General features: G+C 41.3%; 1 protein-coding gene across 1 annotated transcript in view; it reads left to right on the top strand.

Annotated features, from left to right (window-relative positions):
* The window catches only part of PHEX (phosphate regulating endopeptidase X-linked), a 137486-nt gene that overhangs the window by 39379 nt on the left and 82237 nt on the right, over positions 1-15870 (top strand). Inside the window, exons 4-9 of the mRNA XM_065414541.1 lie at positions 1646-1732; positions 3978-4204; positions 7631-7699; positions 9127-9243; positions 12806-12889; positions 13200-13345. Of these exons, the coding sequence (XP_065270613.1) occupies positions 1646-1732; positions 3978-4204; positions 7631-7699; positions 9127-9243; positions 12806-12889; positions 13200-13345 (730 nt within the window). The remainder of the gene's footprint in view (positions 1-1645; positions 1733-3977; positions 4205-7630; positions 7700-9126; positions 9244-12805; positions 12890-13199; positions 13346-15870) is intronic.

The raw sequence follows: 15870 nt of genomic DNA, 5'->3' as shown, positions 1-15870 counted from the left end.
AATCTATCAGGAATTGTGCCCTGCAGTAGATTGGGGGAGATTCTTATCTGAAACCAAAACAGCAGTATCATGTTAAAAACTTCTTTAAAAACCAACCAAACAATTTTGTTGTTCTGTTATTTTTGGTATTTATTCAGTTATAATAAGACAATTTTAACCACTCAAAACTGATGACAGCCACACTGTTGCCGAGGTGTTAATACAGAACTTCACCTGCAGTACTCTGCTACATTATGCATTAGCTGGTAGGAGAATAAGCATTATACATTAACTGGTAGGAGAATTTTTGTTGTCTTCTGCTATTTTTTTCTGTGTGTAGATTTCTGTTCCTCAGATGGGTGGATGTGAGTCGTATTTGTAATGTTCTTTATGCCAGGTCCTTCAAAGTGCTGAGTGCCTCCTGAGAAATGCTGAGTTCCTTAAGATACTACTGAAGACAGTGGCCATTATGGGCACTCATCCTCATAGTCTCTAGTACTGTAACTGGTAGAGAGAAAGCTGCCCCATTCCTCCAGCATGGAATTGACTGTCATCACCAAGCTTCACTCTTGTGCCCATCCTATAAGAGACAACAATGGGGACCAGGGCCGGTGCAACCATTTAGGCAACCTAGGTGGTCGCCACCCTGGTCGCCGCTGGCATTTAGGCGGAGGGAGCTGGGGCAGTGGAGCGCGGGGAGGGCCGCCTGCAGCAAGGGGGGCGGGGGGGCGGCACGCAGGGGAACTCCCCGCCCCAGCTCACCCCAGCCCCACCTCCTCCCTGAGCACGCCGTGGCTGCTTCACTTCTCCCGCCTCCCAGGCTTGCGGCACCTAAGCTGATTGGCGCCGCAAGCCTGGGAGGCGGGAGAAGTGAAGCAGCCACGGCATGCTCGGGGAGGAGGTGGGGCTGGGGTGAGCTGCTTCACTTCTCCCGCCTCCCAGGCTTGCGGCGCCAATCAGCTTAGGCGCCGCAAGCCTGGGAGGCAGGAGAAGTGAAGCAGCGACAGCGTGCTCGGGGAGGAGGCGGGGCAGGGGTGAGCTGGGGCAGGGGGGGTGCCTCAGGGTGGGGGGGGGGGGAGCTGCCGCGGGGGGTGGTGCCTCGGGACGGGGGGGGGGGGCACAAGGTGGAAGTTTCACCTATGGCGCGAAACATCCTTCCACCGGCCCTGATGGGGACAGTGGTATGGTAAATTATTGGAAAAGGCAGTGGCCAAAAAATGAAAAGCTGGCCCTGGTAAATAGTGGTATAGAGCAGCATTGGCCCTGGAATGAAACGACTTGTTCAGCTACTTGCAAGATCTATCCTCCCCGACCCTGCCTTAAAAGAAAAAGGATGAGCTATATTCTGCAATGATTTTCACTTCCTACATAAAAAATTGTAACTCAAAGCTTGGGTTTTAAAGTTATTTGAAAGTCTCCTCCTTATTGGCTCTCTCCCCTCCCAACTCTTTAGAGTAACTCAGTTTAAGTACCCTGGAAGGGGTAAGGTTTGAGTCAACCCAGCTAGGATTTAAAACTGTTGTTTTGAGGAGATGAGTGGTATTTAGACCATGAAGTCATCCCATGATGATACATTTTCCAACCAGTGGCATGATTTAAAAAACAAACCAAACCCTGCATTTTCCAAGGCCTGGGAGACACTTATTTTACTGTGTATGCTTCACAGCACTGCTACAGAAACCTATCAGCAAGAGACGGGACAGTGAAGCTGTACAGAAAGCCAAGATCTTTTACTCATCATGTATGAATGAGAGTAAGTAACTTGATTTTATTTTGGGGCCTGGGTGGGCTGTATATTACCCGTATTAGGCTCTGACGTGCTAACAGAAGAAAGCAGTAAAAGCTTAGGCCCAGACCCTGCCGTTGTACCCATGCAGGCCGTCATTTGTACTCACCGAACTGAGTGAGGCTCCAAGCAAATGAAAGATCCACTCACGTGGATCCAATTGCAAGTTCAGAGTCTTGTTTTGTCAATAAAGTCAGGCAATGTGCCTCGGAATATACAAAGGCACAAGATACCATATTTACATAGTTCTCCTTTGAAAAGTGATTATGCTTTAAGGGACTCTCAAAACGATGTGGGAGCATTGACTGACAGGTTAAATGAGTAAATTGTTTCATAGAATCCTCTGATGGAATTGTTCAGCTGGCAATTAAGGACCAGATGGCTCCAAATTTTACCATCTAGGCTTGTGCCCTCAGGCTTCTCGCTCTGAACCCCTGAGTCTATGTCAGATAGCCAGTTTTCAGGCTCTGCAATAAATATTTGTCATACCTGCTCTTCAACACTAACGAAAGTCTCTCCTCTATTATCATACTAGTATGTACAGTTCTGGCCTGAGGATTTTGGAGAGGGTAAGTGAGGTGATACTTTGGGACACACCCCAAACTCAGTGGAGTCCTTTGACATTAAAAGGATGGGTGGCAGAGTGAAGGAGATCAGGATCTTTAGGTCCCTCAGTCTTTTGCTGGCCCGCCCCTGCTTGTTCTCTTTGACCTTAGCGAATGACTTCCATCAAGTAGTTTTCATAAACAAGCTAGAAACAATGTTCATTTTTTCTAATGAAAATTCTTCTTTGCATTCCTATTTCCTCTACATTGGGGCACCCAAATGGTAGGGCCCACAAGCCAACTCTTCAAGTGGGCCCTGACAGCAGAACCCTCTCAAAGTATCTCCGGGATGGCTTGCAGTATTCCTTGCTCTCTCCTCTCATCAGTGCAGCTGTAGTGTCTACACCTGGCCCTAGCCTAGGTTGTGGTCTCTTGTAACTCTATGTCCACTTTCAACTCTCACAGTTTCTTCACCAGTCACATTTGTGTATGTCTCTAGAACCTCCACTGCCCAAAAATCTCATGCTGCCCTAATGTCTCCACAAGGCGCTGGTACTGTGAAATCTGTTTTACTTGTGACTCTTCTGGGTCAAATGCAGTTAACAATTTATCTTTAAAGTTTCTGGAATCTCTTGAGTCAGTTCCTTGAGGGGGTGGGGGATCAAACCTGGTAGACTTGGTTCCTCAACATGTTCCTCTGTTGTTCTCCCAGAATTTTTTTTTAGAAGTTGTTTCCCCCCCCCCCCCGTCTTATGGAGTATTTCTTTTCTGATGCTCCAACATGCTGTGAAGCTGACTGCCTACATGTTTTTTCTGTTGCACGCTCCATTGTATTCTCTCTCTGGCCACTCCCATTCCTTCTCAATTTTGTTTGCAAATAGCAATCAAACTCCTATGCCAGTTGTTGAGCAATCACCAGCAGGATTTCGTCACTGCATGTTATTTCATTCCCTGTTAGCCCACAGCCATTATTTAAAAAGCAAGTTTTTCATCCCGTTTTCTTAAACAACAAATGACATTTCTGTCAGTCTTAGGGTGTTCCATAGAGTCCATCACTGTAGTACCTAAGCTGATTCTTACTTTATATTTTAAATCTGACCTAGATTATCACTATGTATTATTTATCTGAAACATTTCTTCCATTGGCTATGATGAACAAACCGTAGAATTAGAGTGTAGAGAGGTTTACATTCCAAGTACAGGCACAGTGCAGCTGAATGCAATGCAAGTTTCTCCTTGCCCAGGCTATCAATGCTTGATTTGGATAAACTGTGATAAAGGAGTCATATACACCTCTACCTCGATATAACGCTGTCCTCGGGAGCCAAAAAAATCTTACCGCGTTATAGGTGAAAACGCGTTATATCGAACTTGCTTTGATCCACCAGAGTGCGCAGCCCCGCCCCTCTGGAGCACTACTTTATCGCTTTATATCCGAATTCATGTTATATCGGGTCGCGTTATATCGGGGTAGAGGTGTACTCTTATTTTCAGAGGCGTCTTTTCAGCAAAAGACCACCCAAGGCATTAGGTTTGAGCTATTCTGTTTATTCTTGCCTAGAAATTGATCAGTCTATAAACCTTTCTATCTCATTGGCATGACTTTATACCCACTACTGGGTTTGAACTGCCTGGAACTTTAATGTTGGCACATCTTGTCATTTAAGATAAAATTGAAAAAGTTGATGCAAAGCCACTGTTAAGTATACTGAAGCATTCGCTGTTCCGTTGGCCTGTGCTGGAATCTAACATCGGACCTGAAGGACAATGGTCAGAAAGGAAGTTCAGCATGCTCCAGACCCTTGCAACTTTTCGTGGTCAGTACAGTAACTCTGTCTTCATCCGTTTGTATGTGGCTCCTGATGACAAAACCTCCAATAAACACATCTTAAAGGTACAGTATAACATTTCTAATAGGCTACTTGTCATAGCTATGTGATCCATTTTAAAAAGTGAGTTCAATACTGTGTTAATTTAAGTTTAGCTGTAACCGTTAGTACCCAATGGTTTGTATATATACATGATCACCCATATATGGGAATTTAGAATCCATTACGTACCAAATGTTACACTATCACGGGTGAAAAATGTATGTAGATAGGATATTTTATTCCTTAATAGGGCAGAATTGTGAGTAAAATACATTCCTGATTAATCAATATCCAAGATCGATGTGGGTATCCAAATGAGGTCAGAATCTGATTCTTGATGGTTTTTGTGTCCTATATATTTGTGTGAGGAGGAATATTTTTTTCTGTGAAGATAAAATATGGTGTATCATTTGCAAGTATTATAAATTTGGGATATTCCACTTCATTAGGCACTTAATTGGTGGCACTAATATATTGTCCTATATTGATATGTCATCATTCATTTCATATGATCCCCAAACTCATTCATGCTTTAAATACAGGAGTCACTTAACCTTTCAGTGAAATGCAATCACTTCTGCAGTGTAACATGGCTGCAGGTTAGCAATTCATGCCAACACTACACAACAATTTAGGACAGTAAATGAATTAAAATATGTTACCTAGCTGTATCCTATTGAAACTTCAGGGGGAATTTAGGTAGGCAGGTCGTCACCAGGACAGGTAGAATTTAGGTAGGCAGGTTGTCACCTGGGTTAACATGTGAGACTTGGTCCAAATTTTTGTTGCTTTTTAAGGAGAAAAAAACAACCCTAAACCATATAACCCAACCCACCAGTTACCAGCAATGAGATTGTATATCTGTGCTAGAGAGAGTTAAAGGCAAAGTGCAAAGTGACCAGTCACAAAAGTGAAACAAAATGGGTGATCCTTATATAAAAGTTGCCTTCTGGGCATTACATAGATTGCGTAGGGATATTGTGGACCTTAACTTTTCTGATACTAGATTTGTTATTGATTCTGGGTCACAGTTTTCAAAACCAGGTCAGGGATAGCCAACTGACATAAATGTTTATATTCCTAATGTTCCCTTAAAGAGATTCTTTCCACTACTCATTGAGTCAATAGTAAATCAAGTTAATGAGCCACTTCCTTGTTTTCATTAGCGGATTCCCACATACAGACTACTTGAATGATGTTCAGATACTTTGGCCAAAGGTCTTTTTCTAATGGGTGAAAGACTAGAATCTCTATAGGAAGTATTTTCCAAGAAGCTATTTAGGTAACCCAACTCACCCACATAAATTGTTGGTTGGGACAGATCCTTTTGCTAGTCTCCTAGTGATGGATTATATTTACTAGTGTGTCCACTGAATCTGTTTAGTAGTATTTAAGTGCATAAATTAACTGCACAGTCTGAATGACTGCTCATTGCTAATTTGATTAGAAGCTCGATTTGCAGAGTGCCTCTGCCAATATTCTGCTTAGTAACTAAATGTTTTAATTAATTCCAGGAGGGTAGATGAGTAATGAAGTATTTAAATCTATTTACAGGAAGAGATATATTTTAACATTCTTAAGCTTTCTCTCTCAGCATTACAGGTTCATGAGCAATGTGGTTCAGATGAAATAAAAAACTCTACTCAAATCCAACCTGAACCTTTTCCTGAAGGCTAAAGAAATTGATTAGCTTTCCTTTGCTTTTGCTTTTTCTCACATCTTTGCATTTCTTGGTTTCAACTAGAATATATTTCCAGCCCTAATGGAGCCAAGTATAAAAAAATTTGGAAGAAATTCTGTTCTTCCAAGACCTCAAGCCTGATTTCTAGACCAAAAAAGAGTTGGCCAAGTTCAGATAAGCATTTCAATCATCGGATGATTACTTAAAACAAACAAAATCATACGAGGTCTACTGTTGCTGCTGTAGGTACTTTCTTTTCACTTGGACATGTTGAGAAATAGTACAGTGATATTGTTTCTCAGAAATCATAAAGCTGTTGAGTATCATTGCCACATGCTTTTAAACAACTAGAGGAATCTTCCTAAGTTCCAGTTGAGGAAGTGATTTCTATGAATTATTTGTATTATTCTGTATAAGATATGTTACAAAAGCTTTCAAATAGCAGGTGATATAGAAATGACAACATTTATGTATTTGACAGTCTGGTTGTTTTTATTTATTTCAAATTCTAAAAAAAAAATCACACATTTAAACCTCCCACCAAATTTAATAAATATAAATATGCTATATTGCTATTATTTGTTTCTTTCTGTTTCTAAAAATGTGCCTGTGTAAAACTATATACTTAAATCTAATGTTTGTTCATTGGGCAGCGCATCATATTTTTTAAAAACAAAATTCTCCAGAGTAGTAATCTTGCAGCAACAATACTGCTGCTGGTGGCCTCATCAATATATTATTCAGTGTTTTGAAATTGATTGTGCCTTCAAAATGGGCATCTGTACCTCAGTCTAACATGAGCCAATATAGTGCTTTGGGAAAAATGAGCGTTTCCAGAAGTAATTTAAAAAAAATTGACTTCAGAGGGACTTTGCCTGATAAAGGACTTGCAGCAATATGCAAATATCCTGGCATGATTATTTCATCCTGCAGAACAAGTATAAATCAGCATGAACCTTAAATGTGCTGTAAAACGACTCTTTGAAAAAGGTTTCAGCACCACCTTTTCAACAGTAGGACAATCTCATTTATATTGCAGGTGGTGGTTTGTTTATTTCTTGGGGTTTCTAAAGCTTCATGAGTATAATGGAGTTGAGGTCAGTCCAAGTGTGGTTAATGCCATACAGTGCACTTTAAAGTTTTCTGCTTGTGAGAGTTCCTGTGGGATTTATCACAATGTTGCACAATTGATTGTATGTTAGTGTTATAGGACAGCGTAACAGGGCGGTGTGCCCCTTTAAGGGTCGGGGGAGCCGGGGAGCAGCCTGTCCTATTCTGAAGAGGAGCCCAGCAGGCAGGTGCTGGGAATCATCTGTCCCAGCCAGACAACATTTAGTGATTGGGGCTAATGGATCCCAGTCAGGGGATATAATTGAGGGCCCCAGTTCATGAGGCTGGTTGGGACCAGGAGAAGGCTCGGAATGCACACTCTGGCTGCAGTAGATGGCTGCAAGAGAGCAGGAAAGTCCTGCGAACCCCCCACCACTGGGCTAAGGTCCAGTGCCTTAAGGTCTTGCAGGCCAGAGAGCCCTACAATCTTAGCTGAAGAACGTGTTACAGTTTTTTGTGTTAAAGAGTCCCGAAGAGCTGGACTCTTGGGCATGGCCAGTTGTTTATCCTAAACTGGTGATCAGATCCACTAGCCCCTATATCACCTATTCTAACGACCAGAAAAATACCTCTCTTATTGATGGCAGTTAATTGTGTGTATGTGTGTAATACAGACTATATAAGGAGTATTATATACTTTTCCTGTTTATTTTAACAGCTAGACCAAGCAACCCTGTCTCTAACTGCACGGGAAGATTACCTTGATAATACCACAGAAGCTAAATCTGTAAGTATTAGTAACTTGAGCTTTGATAAATCATTTTCCCACTATGAATTTTTTCTTTTTAGCTGAGCTCCAAATTGAGATTGGGCTCTGTGGTTTGCTATTTATGCTTGTTTATACTACAGTTAATTGCACGTCTCTTGTTCTCATCCAGAGTATTCTTCATTTTAGAAAAATTATAAAAATAAAAATTCAGCTCTGCATTTCCTCTGAACCAAACCTGAACCTTATAGTAAGTTTTGGCTTGGTTCAATTAAACTATGTAAAATGATCTAATGACTCTAAGCACCAACACTGTATTAAGTTCTGGTATTTTAGATCATTATTGTCAAATACATTTAGATGTATTTAATCCCAGAATGAGGAGGCCCTCAATAGGTTCCAAGGTCTTCAGTTTCTTTTCTTCCTATGGCCCCTTCCAAACCTCTTCATGCTCACAGCTGAGTAGGGAATGCAAGATCCAAAATTGTTCAATGATTATCCCAATATTAAATACTTGCAACACCTTTCCCCCTAAGTATGATGGGAAATTATGCAATGTCCAGCACCTGTAGCCCCAGACTCTATAAATATATCCCCACAATCTTCATGGGGCAGTGGTGATTGCCCTCATCCAAGTTCTGACGCTTTTCCTTCCCCCTCCCAGCTCTCAGGTGAGCTAGTGTGTTTTCCAGTGGCATCCCTCTGGCCAGGTGGTGTCTCCAGTGAACTACATCTACCAGAAGGTGAAATATGTAGTTAATTGGAATATAATTTTATTCCTGTCTTGAATGCTGGCTGAAAGGATTCCACCAGATGTCCTCCAAGACATCAGAGGACCTAGGGCATCCAAAAGCTCAGTGCAAGACTGGAGGACGAGAGTGAGTTGTTGCAGAGAGATCATTCTAGGAATATATTTTCTATACAAATATACATATTCAATTCCTTTGTAAGGGCTTGCCTACACACAGACTTAGTGCACAGCAAGCTGGGGTGTAAATCTACAGCACACTAGCTTACCATGAACTGGCCATGTGGATCCTGCTACTGCACGCTGTTTGATACAGTAGTAGGTCAAAGCACTATAGTGAACTTTTAGTCTACACAGCCATTAGTGCATGGTATGCTAGTGTGCTGTAGATTTACAGCTTGGCTTGGTCTATACTAATTCTCTGAGCTCTAACATCTGTAGGTATGTCTCAATCCAACACACACACGCCATTTGGTATGTTTTGAAAGCTGTATTCAGTGAACCACAGAGAGATCCTGTCAGCACAATACCTGTTATGGCGTTATTTCCCTGGTTCTCCTGTGGTGGAATAAAGCCAGTCTCACAAAATGCTTATCTTCCACTTGAAACAATGACTTAAATGCAGAATACTTTTCTTTTTACTGCTACAGCCACCTTCAGACGTAACTGCAATGCTCATTTCATTCTTCTTTCTCTTCAGTACAGAGAAGCCTTTTTGCAGTTCATGGTTGATATTGCAGTGCTTTTGGGTGCTAATGCCTCACGGGCAGAGTCTGATATGAAGTCAGTTCTGAAACTGGAAATTAAAATAGCTGAGGTTAGTAAGTTTCTAATGTGTAATTGTAACTAACTGCTAAAAAGATGCATGAATTGAAACAATACTATATTACTGGTTTTCCTTCGTGCAATTATTTTATATTAACATACTTTGTAACATTTCTTGAAAGGTGAAGTGGAGGAGTAGAAACAGTAGTGAAAGTATGAAAAAGAAAAGCCCAAAGCAAACCTTCTGCATTAGTTAACGTTAACTCAGAAATCTGTTCTGAAATAACCAACCATGGGAGTATAGTCCATCCTTTAAATCTGCAAAATAATTATTAGTTTGAGTTTTGATGAGGCTGTTTTAGTTAAATGTGTTTCCCGTAGTGCAATCAGCTGGGCAATGTATTATCATTAACTTATGCTTGTGAGGAAGGTTGAAGTAATTGTTGAAGTAATACCATTAAGTATTATTACAAACAGTTTTACGTCTAGCTTTCCTGTTGAAATATTTTGTTGTCTTTTAGAACATTATGGCCACCTGAATTGTGTGGGCTCTTGTTTGTTCAGTTACAGAACGATGGGTTTAGTCAATCAATATTCCATTTATATCTGCGTGAAAAATGAGGCCATGTAGGAAAATGGATCCCTCCTAACTCCTATCGAATTTATACTTGCTTTTTACCCATAAAACTCCTAGATCTCTGGGAACTGTTTGGAGACAAAGGCAACATTTGTGGTGGCCCTGTGCTTCTTGCTCCGTTGACCTACATACCAGCATGGCTCCTGCAGGGACTTTTCTCCCAGGGGTTGCACATCCTGCTAGCATTCCTGTGAACTCCTTTGGTCAGGAAGGGTTTTATTCAGTGGAGACGAACTGTTATAAATTAGTGCTGCCCCATCAGCATTAATGTATATGGAGTTCATGGTTTCTGGACAGTGCCGTGGAGAGCAGCCATCCATCCATCCCATCACCTCCTAACACAGGGGTGGGCAAATTACGGCCCACGGGCCAGAACTGGTCCCTCAGGGCTTTGGATCCGGCCCGTGGGATTGCCCCCCGTGGCGCCGTGGGCCCCGCGCCGCTCTCAGAAGCAGCCAGCTCCATGTCCCTGTGGCCCCCGGGCGGGGGGACAGAGGGCTCTGTGCGTTGCCCTTGCCTCCAGGCACCGCCCCCCCAATCTCCCATTGGCTGGGAACTGGGAACCGCGGCCAATGGGAACTTTAGGGGAGGTACCTGGAGGTGCGGCAAGGGCAGCGCACGTGGAGCCCTCCGCCCTCCTCCCCCAGGGGCTGCAGCGCTTCCTGGAGCGGTGCTGGGCCGGAGACATGGCAGGCGTGCAGGGAGCCTGCCCTGGCTCTGGTGCGTGCTGCTGCCACCCTGGAGCCGCTTTAGGTAAGTGGTGCCAGGCCGGAGCCTGAGCCCCTCCTGCACCCTGCCCCCCAACTCCCTGCCCTAAGCCCCCTGCCTGCACCTCGCACCCCTCCTGCACCCCAACTTCCTGCCCTGAGCCCCCTGCTGCACCCCGCACCCCAACCCCCTTCCCTGAGCCCCCTCATACACCTCACATCCCTCCTCTGCCCCAATCCCTTGTCCTGAGCCCCTTTCTGCACACCGTACCGCCTCCCACACCCCAACCCCCTGCCCCAGCCCTGCATACAATTTCCCAACCCAGATGTGGCCCTCGGCCCAAAAAGTTTTCCCACCCCGTCCTAATATGTGGAACCTGAAACCTCTGGAGACCATTGGTTAAGCTTGTTGGGTAAGGATAGTGGGTAGCCTGCCATAAAGCCAGATCTCTCCCCGTCACACACAAACACTATTAGTCTTGATGTGCTGATTTCTGCTGCTGCTTATCACAGAGTAGAAAGTAGCATATGGCCCTAAAAGATTTTTTTTGCAGAATTTGGGGTGATCCAAGCTGGCAGCAGTGTATCAAATCAAGCATTCAGCTTTATTTTATTCAAGACAGCGCCTTACAGAGCTTGCGTCATTGTAATGAGCATATTCTTCACTGTCTCTCATTGGAAGAGTAATACATGTTTGTTCAGCTCTTTAGGGACACTGCAAATGGGTGCACTTTTCCCAGACATTGCCATCACTTGTGGCTCCAGTAATTCCTTCGATAAAGCCCTACAGACTTTTAGTTCATGAATTTAGTGCACATGTGAAGCTGCCACATAGATGAAATGGACCCTGAGAGCCTTCAGGGTCAATAATAGTCACTGAGAGACATAATACACTGAGAGTGATAATTATTGCTGTTCAAGGGGGAAAAAAACCCGCCCTAAAATCTAGACATGAATAAAGACCGGAGTCCAATGGCTTTGATTGTTAACCAAGCCCTAGTGAATGTAATTGGTTATATAAACACCCCTGTGTAACTACAAGACAGACATTAACTCTTGTTATCTTGGGTTTATATATATATATATATATATATATATATATATATATATATATATATATATATAGCTATATACTGTGTGCCCTATATTCATTTTAAGTGAACTTACCTGGGGAAGACTTGTTCAGGGAGAGAAATAGCAAGAATGGAAGGAAAATATTTCTAAGAATAGATCCTGTGATTAGAGAGGATTTGAGGGAATGTGTGGAGGGCAGATGCTAAGATTTCAGGTAGATGTGGGTGATTGCGAACTACACACAAGTAGGAGAGTTTTGTGGGGGAAAGAAAGCAGAGCATGCAGGATGAGTTTAAAGATTTGTCACATGTCAGGGGGTGGTACCAGTAGGCATGGAGAAAAATGAAAGTTTAAGCAGGAAAAAGTGGGAAGATTTTAGGGAGTAGAGCCTGTGGGGAGTGGGGGAAGAAAAAGATGACTATATGTGAGGGGCAGTGAGGGAAGGGAATTAAAATATCTGAGGAAAGTCATATTTTCTGTATGGCATAAGCAAAAGCCAGAGAAACTCGGTTTGGGAGTTTGGGTTGGAAAACTGCCATTAGTTTGGTTGGTCTGGAATCTTGCCATCTGTGTCCTGTTTAGTTTCAACGGAGTCCATTGTATAGAAATTACCTTAGAATTAGGCTGGAACCAGCATCTGAAATCCTAACACCCTTGAACTTTGAGGACATTTTGAACTGGATCTGAACTTTGTGCTTGGACTATTTTTTTTATTATGGACAAACCGAAACCTTGGAATCTGGATAATCCTCATAATTTATGAATGGGCCTAGTTTTCTCTGTAGTATTTCTTTTTGACCAGATGCTTTTGAGTAGGTGGAATGGACTTCTAGTTGAGGTGATGAAGTGAAGAAGTATTAATGGCCTAAATCTGGCTCTCACTTATGCTGCTAAAAATTTGAATGGAGTGACTAGTAATTTAATGTGATGTAATTGGAGCAAAATTTGGCCCAATTTTTAAAAGAAAAAATACTGGATAACTTACTGAAGTGTAATAAGTTAAAATAACATTAGTTAGTTTTGGGTTTAGGATAGCTGACTTTCCTTTGAGGATCGGGAGGCAATTTGTTGCTATGAACTACTTTTTTTTTTTTTTTTTTGCAGCTGGACTGAGATAGTTCTCAGTTTAATACCTATCATATTATTTGTAAGAGAAGGATGTTTAAAATATATTTATTTTCATTTATGTTCTCTAGATAATGATTCCACAGGAGAATCGAACCAGTGAGACTATGTACAATAGAATGAACATATCTGAACTTAGCACCATGATCCCTCAGGTTGGTGGAAGTTAACTGGAAAATTGTTCTAATGTCTGGACTATGTAACTCACCATTTACAACTGAAGGTGCTTCAAATGTGCACATGACAGCATTTTAAATGAACATTAGTACAAACAGGTGTTCTCTAGTATAATTGTTGTTTTAAATACAGCTGCATCTTTAAGTACCAAATTATTTGCCATGATGAAATTAAATATTTTAAATGAGCAAAAACCTTTGTGTCATTTAACTGAACCCTGCCAATTAATTATGTCTGATCTTCCCTGTTTGTCAAATGTATTAACTGAGCTTTTCTTTGTCCTTTCAGTTTGACTGGCTGGGATATATCAGGAAGGTGATTGACACTAAACTCTACCCTCACCTTCAAGATCTAGGTCCTTCAGAAAACGTGATTGTCCGTGTGCCCCAGTACTTCAAAGATTTGTTCAGGATACTAGAAAAAGAAAGGAAAAAGTGAGGATTATTATTATGTTTTGTAGATTCCAAGGCCAGAAGGGACTATTGTGATCATCTAGTCTGACCTCCCATATAACACAGCCCATAGACCTTCCCCAAAATAATTCCTGGAGTGTAACTTTATTATTTTATTTATTTATTTATTTATTTATTTATTAAAAGCACTCAATCTTGCATTTTAAAAATGCCAGTGATAGAGACTCCACCACAATTCTTGGTAAATTGTTCAGATAGTTAATTACCCTCACTGTTAAAAATGTGTACTTTATTTCCAGTCTGAATATGTCTATGTCTAGCTTTAACTTCCAGCCATTGGACTGTGTTATACCTTTGTCTGCTGTATTATACCGTGCATTCAACTACACTCAAAAGGGTGGGCCAAATCCGGGGCATTTCAATGAGAATCTCAGATGTTCAGCACTCTCTTGGCTCAAGTCTTTACTCAGGCAAACCTCCCATTTGGTTTTGCTTGAATAAAGGCTGAAGAATACAAGCCTTGTAGATGGTAATGCAATTTCTAACTTCAAATAAAAAAAGTGAAATAAAAAAAAGATCTTGCAGTGCGGCTTGCAATTACAGGTGCATCCAGCTCACCATTCTAATATACGTTTAAGGCTTGATTGTCCATGGCCTTGCATCTTGTGTAGTCATTTACTGCTGTGATATGGATGTGTAAAATGCTACTAGATCAGAATGGTAGCATTTTGCACCCACTTTGCTCAGGGGTGCAAGACATGGAAGAACAGTCCCTTAGTATAGAGAAAAATGTATATACTTGAATTGTCTGACTTTGCAATACTCCTTTATTACTGAAACTGACTAACAGCTTATGAATTACTCTGTTGAGCTACTTGTTTAATGATTGCCTCTTACCATCCACCTTTTTATTTTTGGTTGAATGTCTTTCTAAAAACAGTTTATTGCTAACCATGCAATAATATTACTTGGTCAGAGCATGTCAAAGTAAAGTCATCTACATAACAACTAAAAAATACTAGAACAAGGCAGAAACTTTATTCTGATGTTATTGCACTGTATTTCTTCTCTTAATAAGAACATATTTTAAAAAATTCATAATACTTGTAAAATATCAGGCAATACTAAAAATAAAAATTAGTGTTTGTTCAACCGCCAAACAATCAGCTATCATAACCTGCTTTAAACAATTCAAATAGACACGACCACAGAATTTCTCCTTCAAATGACTGTGAATAATACGCATTGTGTGGCCCCGATTCTCCATTGCCTTGTGCCTTGGAAAGTCAGTTTCATACATGCAAAGTGAGTATAAAATGCTTATTTGGTAGCATTTTACACCAACTGCATATGTAGCAAGGCAATGGAGAATTGGTCCCTTTATGTGTATGTTTTGTATTATATTGCTATAAAACAAAAAGGCTCATTTTATTTACTTCAGTGTCCCATCCTGTAAGGTGCTGGGAGGATTGGGTCCTACAGCTTAATTAAGAGCTAGATCTCCCTAGCCTTTATGCAGGGGCACAGCAGAGGGGAGGGAGTAAAGAACCTCCCCTCTCTTGTGAGGGTGGCATATGGGCTGGGCACAGGTGCAGGCCCTGTGTTCAGTGGAGTGCCAGTACTACTCCCTAACTATTGCCCTTGGGCACAGGGTGCCCCAAAGAAAGCAGAAAGTGCGGGAGTAGGCAAAGCCATGACTCTGTTTCCCCACACCCCATGCACTGAGCTTCATCCCTTAAGGAGGGCAGCAGTTTGTGAGAGTCCTCAAGACAGGCTATGCCTACACTGTGCAATCTAGTCCTAAGAAAATTGATTCATACGTTGTTAGAAATGGTAAATTATAGCATGATGACTTAAACATAAATAAATTTATTCAGTTACTTTAATATGGCCGTTGTTACTCACGTGTTTGTCAAAGATACAAATACATTAATACAGAACATCCATTCAAAGATTCACTACATAGTAACAAAAAAGCTTTTTTAGGACTCTTTAGGATGTCACAATTGGCTCTGAAAGTTACTTTATTATCTAGTTTGGAAAAAATAGTAACAGGAAAGAAAACTTCTCCTTTTCCACCACCCCCATAAGTGTAGAGCAATACACAGAGCCTTAAATCTGCCTAAATGGTGAATAAGTTCAAGGATAAATGCTTAAATGTCATATTTTATATAGCAGGTGAATGTCAGAAAGGAGTTTAAACAGCAAAATTAATGCAAACAACGTGGACTTGATTTCAGATTGTCACAGTAAATATTTATGTGTTAATATTTCTATGTTAATATATTCCCCTTGATTCCTTCTGAAGTCCCAGTCATATTTCAGTGGTTATAACATAAATTAATTTCTGAATCACTTCAGGAGATATAGTATCATTAGTGGAGCCAGGTGAATAGTAAGAAAAATTATTTGTGGATATTTCTGTGGCATCTAAATAGGATTTTCACTTTGACTGAGTTCCATCCCTTTTCAGGCACAAAATTGTTGTTATTATTATGAGTATTGTGGTAGCCATAGGAACCCCAGTAGTAGACCAGGACTATGGT

The sequence above is a fragment of the Emys orbicularis genome, chromosome 1, assembly GCF_028017835.1.
Source record: "Emys orbicularis isolate rEmyOrb1 chromosome 1, rEmyOrb1.hap1, whole genome shotgun sequence".
Taxonomy (NCBI): Eukaryota; Metazoa; Chordata; order Testudines; family Emydidae; genus Emys; species Emys orbicularis.
This window is presented reverse-complemented; position numbering and strand designations above follow the sequence as displayed.